The following is a 13,292-nucleotide window of genomic DNA, read 5'->3' on the forward strand; positions in this document are numbered from 1 at the left end:
AACAACAGAGCAAAGGCTTTTGAGAAACTGAAATATATGTGGTTAGAGCTTAGTGAAAGAGAAGGAGAGTGCTGGGAGATCCTCAGGTGAAAGGATGTCAAAAGGAACAACAGGGAAAATATTCCTAGAAAAATCCAGCAAAGAAAAATAATACAGAGAAAAAATTAATGCTTTAAGTTTACAATGTTCTCGCATCTGTTGCCTCAGTTAATCCTCACCAGAAGCCCGTGAGGCAGGGAGGGCAAGCATAATTATGGTTATTTCTCCCACTGAGGATTAAAGCTCAGCCAGGGACAAAATTATGCAGGTTTTGTCTCCATGATTCAGATCAGAGAGGCAAACTCTGTGGGTTCTTTGGAAAGCTGGAAGGGAGCGGGTGGAATGAAGAAGTGACCCCCCCGTATGCTGTCTAAAGAAAGCAGGCTGTGAACTAAATTTAATAAGTACTTCTTGGCTCCCACTCTGTACCTACAATTCTGGGTATATCAATCTGTATCAGGACAGAAAACGAATCTTGCATTTTAGAGAGTGACTCTTAAAGTCACTTTCAAGTTCAACAGATCTGTAATTCTGAGTTTTATACATCAGTACAAAATTTGAGCATTGGCTTGTTATTTCTGACCTGAACCTAAAAGTCGGTGGAATCCGAAGGGTTAATCAAAATGAGAAACTACAACTCCCGGCAGGCCTCGGGGCTGGGTTCCCCCCTCCTTTTTTTCCGCGAAGACTGGGGGCGACCAAGGACGGTTAGTTATTTGAATAGACCTATAATATCATGAAGCTGTTTAGGTTGAGGAGGGCCGGTCAAGTCATCCAATCGTGTAAAAGACGGGAAAACACCTTAGCCAATCCAAAGGCAGGGGGGCGGGGGCGGGGTTGAGGGTGGTGAAAGAAGTTTACTGACTAAGATGGCGACTGAGGCGCAGAGTGAAGGGGAGGTGCCAGCCGGCGAATCTGGCCGGAGGTGAGACGAGCTCTTGGTCCAGCTGCCTTGGAAACGAGGCCGTGGGCTGGTCGTACTGATGCCCTTCCCCCGGGTCACGGTGACCCAGCGGGGCCGGGCTTTGTTTCTTTCTCCCGCGGCGTTTCTCATCTTCGCGCCTGCGGGAGCTGAGGCGCGGTGGTCCGGCCGCGGCGCTGGGCTCCAGCCGCGGCGCTGGGCTCCAGCTGGGCCCCCGCTTGGTCCTGCTGATGCCCGTTGGGGGACTACCAGCGGCGTTGGCTGCAAACCGACCAGTTGGTGGTGGCAGCGCTGCCTGCCTTTGCGCTGAGACTCATCTTGATGGTGAGGAAACTCAAGCCCAGAGCTGTTAAGCGAATTTCCTAACGTCTAACAGCGCGGAAAGAGAACGCTGTCAGTACTTTTTCATCTCTTCCGAGGCAGTTTATGTGGTTAAGTCGGAGCACAGATTTGAGTGTCAGTTGGAAATGGGTTTGAGTCCTTGGGCCAGTTAAACATTAAAAAAATTTTATTGTAGTAAAAACACTTAACATGAGATCTACCCTGTTGGTACAATTTTAAGAGTACAATAAGTACTGTTGACTATAGGTACAGTGTTGTACAGCAGATCTCAAGAGCTTGTTCATTTTGCTTAACTGGAACTTTATGCCTGTTAATTAGTAACTCCCCATTCCTCCTCTTCCAGCTGCTGGCAACCCCCATTCCACTATTTAGTTCGTGAATTTGATTATTTTAGATACCTCATGTAAGTGAATACCTCATATAAGTGGAATCAGTTGTCTTTCTGCAACTGTCTTATTTCAGTTAGCATAATGTCCTCAAGGTTCATCCATGTTGTCACATATTGCAGAATTTTCTTTTCTAAAGGCGAGTAATATTCCATTCTATGTGTATACTACATTTTGCTTGTCTGTTCGTATGTTCATGGACTTTTAGGTTGTTTCCACATCTTGGCTATTGTTAATTATGCCTCAGTGAACGTGAGAGTGCTAATAATTCTTTGAGATCTTTTTTTTTTTTTTTTCTGTGAGATCTTGATTTCAGCGATTTTGGATAAATACACAGAAGTGAGATTGCTGGATCATATGGTAGTTCTAGTTTTAATTTTTTTGAGGAACCTCCATACTATTTGCTATACCACTGCCCTATTTTGCTTTCCTACCAACAGTATACAAATGTTGCAATTTCTCCCCATCCTCACCAACACTTGTCTTTTGTTCTTGTTTTTATTGCGGCATGCGGGCGCTCTAGGTGTGGCGCGCGGGCTCAGTAGTTGCTGCACGCTGGCTTAGTTGCCCCACAGCATGTGGGATCTTAGTTCCCCAGCCAGGGATTGAACCCGAGTCCCCTGCATTGGAAGGCGGATTCTTAACCACTGGACCACCAGGGAAGTCCCAACATGATTTTATATATAGAAAACCCTTAAGACACTAACAAAAAAACTGTTAGAAATAAACAAGTTTAAGTTGCAGGGTACAAAATCAACCTACAAAAATCAGTTGTGTTTATATACAGATAGAATGAACTATCTGTAAAGGATATTAGGAAAAGAATCATATTTACAGTAGCACCAAAAAGAATAAAATACTTGGGCCAATTTTTAAACTTCTCTCAGCTTCAGTTTCTTCATCTGTAAATGGACATAATGATGTCTATTCCAGAGAATGTCAGAATTAAATCAGACAATCCTTTTAAAGCTCTTAGCGTTGAGCCTAGTAGATAATAACCACTTCAAACGTAATAGGTTTTCTTTCTCCTAGTAGAACAACTAAAGACCAGATCAGAGGGATCTGCAGTTTAGGAAATCATTACTTTATTTCTAGAGTGTTTTCTCCTAAGCAGGCACACTGAAATTTAGCTTCTCCTAGAAAGAATTTCCAGGTGGTCTTACCCCAGCTTTGAGACCTCAGTTGTCTTAATTGAGTAAATGTATATTAGAATTCAGTAGAGTGAGCTTATTTACATTGCCCTGGTGCTTTGGCTTTGTGTCTGTTGGTGCTGTTTATACTGAATAGGAGATTCCAAATCTTGGAAAGCTGGGTTTGTGAGTGGGCACTGGAGTCCCTCCTTAGCAGAGATGGGAGTGGTTGAATGTGTTATTTACTATTTTATAGGGAAGAGGTTTTCCCTCTTGGAGCTGCCTATAAATGGTTCATCGTTTTTTTTGCCCAGAAACCATAGAGGGGGTTGATAAATTTGATTAGATCATCCCTCAGCCTGCTCTAAAATCTTGAATTGTGATGAAAATCTGAAGACAAAATACCATTCTGTAGTGGGAACTGTTTGAATTTCTTTAAAGGATGTTGCTGTTTGAATTTAAATTTTGGGCTATAGTATTAGTTACATGATCAGTAGATATTCCCAGAATCTTATCTGAACCTGAAACTGTTCATATTGTAAAAGAGAAATTGAGTTTTCTAAAGCTTTTTAGGGCGGGACACGTATATTTTTATTACGTATTCCCAACAGTTAGCTTTGTCTAGGTGGTCAATAATGAATGAATAACAGTTTTTGTCATTTTTAAGATATAAAGTATTACCTTGTGGTGATAAGTGCCATGCAAATTATTTTATGTTCTGCAGATATTAACCTTTCTAATGTTCTGTTGGTGGTGTGGCCCCTTGTATTCCATAAAGAGGAGGAAAGAGTTGTCTGATTTGCACAGATCAACACATATTTGCGTGTTGGAGAATATATGATCATCTGTTCAGAACTGTCTAGCTTTCTATTTCTATTTCTTCATTATTATTTTAAGCCTGCACCTAATAATAAGGAGAATCCACAAATAGAAGGTGTCCACTCTACCCATAGTGGTATAAAAATAATAGAGACTCCTAAGGGCCAAAGAGAGAAAAAGGAAAAGCTAAAGCAGGAAAAGAAATATAGCCACCTCCCCACACAATTGGCAGTAGGGAAATACAGCTCAGTACTTTTTGAGTTGAAAAACGACATAAAAAGAAAGTACTAACTATTATTAGATGAAGAGGGGAAATTGATAACAAAGAGTCACAGGCTTCTAACCTCAATGTTCACTGGAAAAAAAGAAACCCACTGTGAACCAGAAAAAGCAAACGGGAACATATAGGGGTGGAGGGAGGCAGAGCAAGCCGCCTAAGTGATAGCATTTGTGAAAAGCTGGAGACAGTTAATATGCCAGCAGCGTCTAAGTTTTGGAGCCCAAGCCTGCCCATGGAACTTAGGGAGCTTTGGAACAGACTTCGGGATACTTACATCCCATTTTGGAAATGTTTTTGGAGGATAAGGAAGGTGCCTGAAGATGGGGACAGTGTCCTGTATCCTGCTGATTTACCTACACTGTAGATTTCCTGAAGTCTTTTTTGTTATATTGTTCTTTCTCTTATAAGACAGCTGTGTGGTCCTTTGAGAAAAGTGATAGATGGAACCTATTGATCTTAGGAAGAATTGTCTTTTCCTTGACCAGGCATTGAACCTGGCGCCACGGCCGTGAGAGTGCCAAGTCCTAACTAACCACTGGACCACCAGGGACCTCCCTGAATCCAGTTTTTTATTTGTACTGTCAAATTCTATGAACGGTAATGAGGAATAGATTCTTCAGGGGTCTTTCTTGAATCTGAATCTTTTTATTTTACATTTTTATCAGTTATCTGGCTTAGAGAGTTTGACCATTATATTTATAGACAAGGCCAGTCTTGGTAGAAGGAGGGGGGAAGAAGAAAATAGAATTTTAAAGTTAATCTGTATAAACTGGTCAGTGGCCTACCTTTCTTTGCCTCTAACCTTTAGCTGTAGAGTTTGTGAGATTAAACAGTGCAAAAGAGGGAGGTTGCTGGATGGTTGTGTGGAAGTCCTCAGAGAGTGGCAGTCTTTTTTGTTATTGCAAGTCCAGAAACTATTTTATCCGTTAGATGGATTTGGGGACTGACTCTATTCAGGCTTACAAGCCAATCGATAAAGGCAATTTAGGTAATTTGCATGAAGAATATAAATGAACTTACTTACAAAACAGAAATAGACTTATAGACATAGAAAACAAACTTATGGTTACCAAAGGGGAAAGGCAAGGATGGGGGAGAGGGATAAATTAGGAGTTTGGGATGAACAGATACACACTACTATATATAAAATAGATAACCAACAAGGACCTACTGTATAGCACAGGGAACTATGTTCAATATCTTCTAATAACCTATAATGGAAAAGAATCTGGAAAAGAGTATATATACATATATATATATGTATATATATGGCTAAATCACTTTGCTGTACACCTGAAACATTGTAAATCAAGTATACGTCAATAAAAAAAAAAGAATATACCTGATATGTATGTCAGGTTTTCCCATTTTATCCTTGAAAGAGACACATTACAGCTGATTGATTAGATTATTGCTTTCTTCTTCTTCTTTTTTTTTAAATTTTATTTTTGGCTGCATTGGGTCTTCGTTGCTGCGCACGGGCTTTCTCTAGTTGCGACGTGCGGGGGCTACTCTTCATTGTGGTGTGCGGGCTTCTCATTGTGGTGGCTTCTCTTGTTGTGGAGCACGGGCTCTAGGTGCGCAGGCTTCAGTAGTTGTGGCACGTGGGCTCAGTAGCTGTGGTGCACGAGCTTCAGTAGTTGTGGCTCACGGGCTCTAGAGTGCAGGCTCAGTAGTTGTGGCACACAGGCTTCGTTGCTCCATGGCATGTGGGATTTTCCCGGACTAGTACTCTTACCCGTGTCCCCTGCATTGGCAGGTGGATTCTTAACCACTGAGCCACCAGGGAAGTTCCCCCCTTTTTTTTTTTTTTAAATCAGCACTTATCAGTACTTTCTTCCTGAAGATACCCTCTGGCTACCTGGAGTGAACCCTTTTAATTACATTTTATTAACCATCTTTTAGAATGGGTTGTTTCTAGAAATGCCAGAGCCCATCTATTTTGTGCTGATGTTTTGCTAGTTTTTACCTGCTATATCAGTCAGGGTTCAACTAGGACACAGAAACTATACAGTAATTTGAACAAAGAAAGTTTAGTATAAAGAATTATTGATTATAACAGGGGATTGGAGTAACAAGGGATTGGCTAATAAGAAGTAAAGAGATCTCTAAGCAATATACAAATGGGAGAAATCAGAATCAGCTATGTATACCAAGTCGTCATGTTGTACACTTTAAATATCTTATAACTTTGTCTGCCAATTATAGCTTGATAAAGCTGAAAAAAAGAAAAGAATCCACTGTAATCCATAGGGCTGAGATAGAATGTACTAAGAAGAGGTACCCTAGGGCAGAGATCCCACCTTGTTGGAGAAGGCATGGCTGTGGCTCACAGAATGGCAGAGAACACTGCGGAAAGCTGTTAATAGGGAGGTGTCTTGGGGGGAAGCAACTGGCTTGTGGGTGCTGCTGGCTTCTGTAAACTGGAGTCTATCAGTGGAGAAGTTGTGCACGCTGCAGGAGCTTGCCTAGACGAGCAGCCTGGAACCGGAAAGGGAAAGGCCCTGCCTCCTACACTGTCTCTGCAGTGTTCTTTATTCATAATGCTTAACGTTGTGCCAGCTGGAAAAGGAAATACACTTAAAAGTCTCCGGCTCCATTTTTGCAGAGTAGGCAATGATGGGTGAGAGGCAATAAATTGATAACTGGCACATGGAGAATCATATCTCCAAGTTCCTAGCTTCCCTTTGATTCAACACTGCATAAGTCTGTTCTATAGAAAAGTATGAGGTGGTGTGTAGGATCTGAATGAATGAGGAGGGACAGAAACAAGTCAGAGGACAAGAAGGTGATTGGTGCTTAAATTTGCTCGGACAAACTTATTTGTGTGTAAGCTTGTAAAGGTCTATATGCATTCCAAATGGAATGACAGTTTTCTGGAGTGAAGAGCCTGAAGCAAGACTGTTAAACAGTAGTTATTAGGTTAAATATAATTTATCTGATTTTATTTTTTTGAGGCAGGCTGATGTCTAAGATATATAGTATTACCTTATTGGTCTTTGCAATTTCAAATATGCAAAGATCCCAGCAGGTACGTTGTTTATTGATACTTTTCCCTCAGTTAAAGCCATATGTGCCTTTGAGCAAGCTACTTTAACTTTTCATATCTTTTTACTTGGAGTTACTGGCATGTAGTTATATGAGGTTTTAGAAATTGGTGTTTGTAATGATGGGAAATATATATAATTTTAAAAGAGTTACTACATTTCTGCCAAGGTCTAACGTACAGTAATTTTTTTTGGTCTAGTTCTAGGATTGGGTATTGCACATGGATCTTTTGCACCAGGGTAGCTTTCAGTTGTAATTATCAGTTGGAGTAATACCCTCTTATCCAGAATTTAGCTCTGAATTTGGCATAACAGCATTAAGCTTGGAAGTTTTATGATTTTTTTTTAAATGATTATTCTGTGTTTATTTTATTTATTTATTTTATTAATGGCTGTGTTGGGTCTTCGTTTCTGTCCGAGGGCCCTCTCTAGTTGTGGCAAGCAGGGGCCACTCTTCATCACGGTGCGCGGGCCTCTCACCATCGCGGCCTCTCTTGTTGCGGAGCACAGGCTCCAGACGCGCAGGCTCAGTAATTGTGGCTCATGGGCCCAGCCGCTCTGCGGCATGTGGGATCTTCCCAGACCAGGGCTCGAACCCGTGTCCCCTGCATTGGCAGGCAGACTCTCAACCACTGCGCCACCAGGGAAGCTCTGATTTTTTTTTTTTTTTAAAGAATCTTTGAGTAACGTGGAACAGTGAAAACAGCTGAAATGAATCCACTTGAAGAACCAAAGGCTGCATGCTATGTGCTGTGATTTGGCTGAAAAGAAGTTCCAATTTGTAAGAAAAACCAGGACTGGCTTGTGAAAAACTAGGAAGCATTGGAAAAATGGTGTGGAAGGGAGAAGAGCAAGAGAAAAGACAGAAATTTAAAAAGGAAAATATGAAGAAGAGAGGGTGACTTACTAGTAGAGGCTGCCAGCCACGGCCGCAGGGCCAGGCTTTGGAGGCAGCGGTGATGAAGCCTGCAAGACTGATCTTGGAGAATCGAGGCTCCAGAGGAGGAGGAGGGAGGCAGAGTACTCAAGAAGCCCGCTCTGTCCTCTGGAGGTGGAAGCATGGAAAGGAGGGCTCGAACTGTGGGCAGACACTCTTACACATCTCTGTGTGTTAGGGCTCTTTCAGTCATACGTGACAGAAACAGACTAGCTTAAGCACAAAGAGACACTGCTTAGCTCAGGAAACAAAAGTCCAGGGCGTAGATCAAGCACAGCTTAATCTGTATTGAAGATCTCAAATCTCAGTGTCCCAGGCATCTGCTTTTTGCTCTCTTAGATCTGATCTCTGTATTTGCTTTATAAAAGGGCAGGTTCTTCAGAAAAGGTGGCAGAAATGGACCACCAACAGCTTCAATCTTCCATCTGGTTAGCAATCTTAGCATCTAGCAAGAATCTTGGAATTGAGTCTTTTTGTCCTGGTTTGACTTGTGGGCCTTTGTCTGAATCAGTGAGGAGGATAAAATGTTTCCATGAGGTGAGCTTGGGTCCTGTGCTCACACTGGTGGCCAGGGAGTAGGGTCAGCCCACCAAACTACATAGATTAAAGGATCGGAAGAGGTTGTTGCTCAAGGGGAAACGGGAAAACAGATGTGGGAAGTTCAAACAGCAGTTGTCCACTACACCCATCTTCATAACTCCCCTGTGCACCCTCCTTTGCTTCAAGTTACGTTTTGAAAAGGGCTTGCCACTAATGTGTGGAGAAAGCATTTTATGTTTCCTAAAAACCTACCAAATAAAAAACCAAACAAAAAAGCGCTTTAATTAAGTACTACTTATCTTTTTTTTTTTTTCCTCCACTGTCAAACCCTTCTCATCTTTAAGACCTACCTCAAATTTCAACTCTTGTATAAGGGTGAAAGATTCTCTCCTAACTCTGAATTCTTAGAGCTTTCATTGGCTGTACCATGCATTTGGCAGTTAATGATCTTGTATCATATTTCGTGTTACAGTCTTTAGCTACTACTTAAAATCTTGTAGGAAAACCATTGTTCTTTTCTGTAGTTAAGTATAAAACTATAGTGATGGGTAAAAAAAGAGTGAGTTTGTCAGAAGCTCACAAGTTTTGCGATTTACCTTATAAATAATTATTTAAATATGGAGTGAGTTAATGACAGTACATTTTATAATGGGAAATGTGTTAGTATCAAACTATAACACTGTATAAAGCCACAGCTTTTAAGATAATCAGATGAAAACATAAATAACAATATCAGTTATTAAATTAAATACAGATGATTTGTCAAGCTGAACTATTACCTGAAAGCTAGACACCAGTTTTTTGTTATTGCAAGAATGAAACAGTTAGAATCACAGAAAAATTCAATCTCCTGCCAGCTGAGTTTTGTTATGCTGTAGTATTTATTAACCCTTAAGCTTTAGAAGAATTAATATGTAATTAAAATATTATGTATACTCATAAGTATGAAAATGAGATGCTTCCTTTAAAGGTATATAGATTAGGCATATAAGTTTAATTAAGTTTGGGCCTTATTTCTTTTGCTTACTGACCAGGGTATATTACATAGCATAAAACAAATTTCTTGGGACTCAGTAAGATTACAAAATACGATAATGATCTGAGCCAAGCTGTAACAGATAAACTTTCTCCACTTCAACAGAAAATATTGTCCAACATACCATGTAAAGCTACATGTATTTCAAAAATGTTCCTGATTATATTATCCTAATTTTCTTTTTTTGCTCCATTCATTTTTCACCATAGAAAATTAAAATGTTTTGGTTGATCTTTGTCCAAGTTTCTGAAACGTGTTATAATAAAGAAGTAAAACATTATTTGACACGCTTTAAAATAATATGTCGTCCATTTAGAGATAGAGATGTCTCAGTTGGGTTCTATCAGTATCAATGAAAAGAGAAAAAAAATTCATGAATGAAATATAGAAACCACGTGCGTGGTTCTTAATATTAAATTTGTAATTGCATGCGCTATGACAGCTACAATTGCTACATGTGTTTTACTTATACCTTTGGGGAGGGGGGAACCTCATTAATTTAGGAATTGTAACTAAAGAATGACATTGGGATTATATAATGAAGTTCTTCACTTGTTTTATTTTTATGCTGAACACAATTACAAGGATAAAACCAAGTAAGTAAAAACAATGACACCAAAGAAAAACTCACCAAATAACAGGAAACTAACAATTAGGGGAAGATGAGAAACCAAGAAAGTGTACAGGAATATCATTTAGTAACATTCTTGACGTTATTATCAAACACTTTCTGCTCTCTAAGAAAGTCAAACTTTAATCAGAGAACACTACATGCACTATAATAAGCCCTTTGAAATATGGCTAGCTTTTGTATGCTTAAGTCTATTTAGCATTTTAAAGTTTTCTGAATTTTGGAATCCCTACAATCCCTGCATTGGTTGTGCTAATAGTTTCTTCACTCAAGTAACAAGGTCTACGTTATTTTTTTTCTTTTGGTCAGGTCATTTTGTGGCTGCTGTCCTTGTGACCAAGCTCTCCTTAATTAGATCTTCTGTTCAGTCTGCTTCATTTGTTAGGATGACCCTAAGCAAGAGATCAATCATTTTTCAATCCGTGTTTTTCATCGAATAAACATGGCTTTTGAATATTAAAAATAAGTACACCAATGTGAAACATACAGTTATGTCATTGTGTTAAACTTTCATTGAAAATTTGAACCCAGGGTATGTATATTAAGATTGTACAGAGGGGGGATTCCCTGGTGGCACAGTGGTTAAGAATCCGCCTGCAAATGCAGGGGACAAGAGTTTGAGCCCTGGTCCGGGAAGATCCCAATGCTGTGGAGCGACTAAGCCCGTGCGCCACAACTACTGAGCCTGTGCTTTGGTACCTGCAAGCCACAACTACTGAAGCCTGTGCACCTAGAGCCTGTGCTCTGCAACAAGAGAAGCCACCGCAGTGAGAGACCCACGCACCACAACTAGAGAAAGCCTGCACTCAGCAAAAAAAAAAAAAAAAAAAAAAATTGTACAGAGGATAAAGCCTAAATTTATTAAAGCATAAATATTTTAACTGACACAATAGATTCTTTTTAGGTGTTAAGAAATAAAAGTGTTGAAAAGAAATTGGAATATTTAAATTGTAAAAATTTCATTTCAAATGTATTGTATACTTCATGCACCATAAAATCTCATATATTAGAATCCGTCTTTTCAGTATCTCATCATGTCAACAGTTGGTGTCACTCACAGTGCTGAGTGGGAAAGTGTATTGTGTTTCCCCAAAGTGGTGGTTGCTTAAGATTTACTACAGTGAAAAAAGTCTCATAATTGCTTCCAATTTCAAAGGAGTTTTAGCAAATGCCCAAGATCTGTTTAAAATAATGACACTTAAAAGACTAACATTTATGTGCAAATGCAATAAAAGAAAAATTGTTCACAACCCAATTTTTAAAGTCATCTCATGGGGCCTTCTGGGTGTCCATGTGCTAATTGCACCTGTAATTGACCACTTGTATTTTTGAAAACAGACATAGTGGAAAAAAAATAGTATCTTGTAGTGTTTAGTGAATTTTAAGCTTCTGGATGCCAGAGACTTAGTTTAGTTTCTTGTTCCTGTACTTTACAGTTTCTTAAAATTATAAAGCACTCAGTAGATCACGGTTAGTTGGAATTTAAATGACATGTGAGTGGCTGTGATTTCTTGTTTGGCTAACATGTGCCTCAGAAAAGCAGTTCACCTTCTTATGATGGTTGATGAAGAGACTTACGATTAGTTTCGTAGGATACTGACTAAGAGATTAAAGCTCTTAAGAATTTTCAATATGTGAAGTTGTATAGATACGAACAAGTCATATGCCAGAGCAAAAGCAGTAGCTGTCTCTAGGATAGTATTAATATCACTCTGGACTTCGGAACAAGTGGATTTAGAAGTAGTCTTTTGGAACCTAATCTGATCATAGGTACAAATACTTTGGTTTTAATTGCCTGAGGCTCATGGCATTTAAAGTCTGTAGGAAAAGATAGTCTCCTGAAGCTTTGACTATACTTTTTTGAGGGGTAAACAGCTTTAAGATAATGATACGAGAGACACTGTGTTGTCAGTGAAGCATCCTATAGAACTTTCTCCAAATGAATAGGGAATTTTGCTGTTACTTTTCTAACACAAGTAAACTTTCTTCCAATTGTACACCAGCCTGGGGGAGAAAAAGTAAGGGAGGTGGCAGCAACAGAATTAATACTAATTCTTGTGACACCCAAAGGGATAAAAATTGACAAGTTGAATATATGTTAATAAACTTGTTTTATTGGTGCTCAGAGGAAGAATAATTAGCCTTCTTGACTGAGAACTTTCCATCGTCATTTCACAGGGCAAAATCTTGATCATGTTTCCAGAATGTTTAGGTTAAGAGGGTAAGCAATCAGGAATTCCTTCATCTGCCACTTTCATTCAGATCAAGTTGCTCTAGTAGTCTGAAATTAGTTCAAGTTGGGATCAAATAAATATAGGGGCCAAATATATATATATATATATATATATATATATATATATATTTTTTTTTTTTTTTTAATTTATTTGTTTTTATTTTTGTCTGTGTTGGGTCTTTGTTGCTGTGCACGGGCTTTCTCTAGTTGCGGTGAGTAGGGGGCTACTCTATGTTGCAGTGCGCGGGGCTCCTCATTGTCGTGGCTTCTCATTGCGGAGCATGGGCTCTAGGCGCGCAGGCTTCAGTAGTTGTGGCATGCGGGCTCAGTAGTTGTGGCTTGTGGGCTCTAGAGCGCAGGCTCAGTAGTTGTGGTGCATGGGCTTAGTTGCTCCACGGCATGTGGGATCTTCCCGGGCCAGGGCTCGAACCTGTGTCCCCTGCATTGGCAGGCAGATTCTTAAACACTGCGCCACCAGGGAAGCCCCAAATATATTTTTTGTAGATGATTGGAGTCTAAATTAGTGATAAGAGGTCCATATTACAAAACCTTGGACAGCTACTCTTAAGGGCAGATCTTGGGATGCAAGTGTTTCAAAATTTTTGTTTAAGAAATTGGATATTATTTCCTGAAAAACTGTGGTACTACTCATCAATTTTAAACTGTTTCTGTTATAAAAACCCTGCCAGCTTGGACACACGGGGCCTACTTTTATCCTTTCTTTTTATGTACAACTTTCATAATACCAGTTTAACTTTGGCATGTAGAAAAAGGGAAGAATAATAGCCTCTTCTTTAATACTTGTATTATTCATATCTAACAGCTGTCCAATAAAGTGACACATTTAAAGCCATGTTTCAGAGCCAGAGGTTGAAAAAGTAGTAAGAGAGTGCATACTTCTCTCAGGGTGGTAAGTCAGGTTTAGACAACTTTACATATAGCTCATATTT

The 13,292-nt window shown here is 39.6% G+C and overlaps 1 protein-coding gene across 3 annotated transcripts in view; it reads left to right on the forward strand.

The window, feature by feature from the left end:
* The first annotated feature begins 893 nt into the window (after window positions 1-893).
* Window positions 894-13,292, forward strand: part of ARHGAP19 (Rho GTPase activating protein 19) — a 55,760-nt gene continuing 43,361 nt past the window's right edge. For all 3 annotated transcript variants that reach the window (XM_059900992.1, XM_059900993.1, XM_059900995.1), the window contains exon 1: window positions 894-964. In XM_059900992.1, coding sequence (XP_059756975.1) covers window positions 909-964 — 56 coding nt within the window. In that variant the 5' untranslated portion in view covers window positions 894-908. The remainder of the gene's footprint in view (window positions 965-13,292) is intronic.

The sequence above is a fragment of the Balaenoptera ricei genome, chromosome 16 (genome assembly GCF_028023285.1).
Source record: "Balaenoptera ricei isolate mBalRic1 chromosome 16, mBalRic1.hap2, whole genome shotgun sequence".
In the NCBI taxonomy this organism is placed as follows: Eukaryota; Metazoa; Chordata; class Mammalia; order Artiodactyla; family Balaenopteridae; genus Balaenoptera; species Balaenoptera ricei.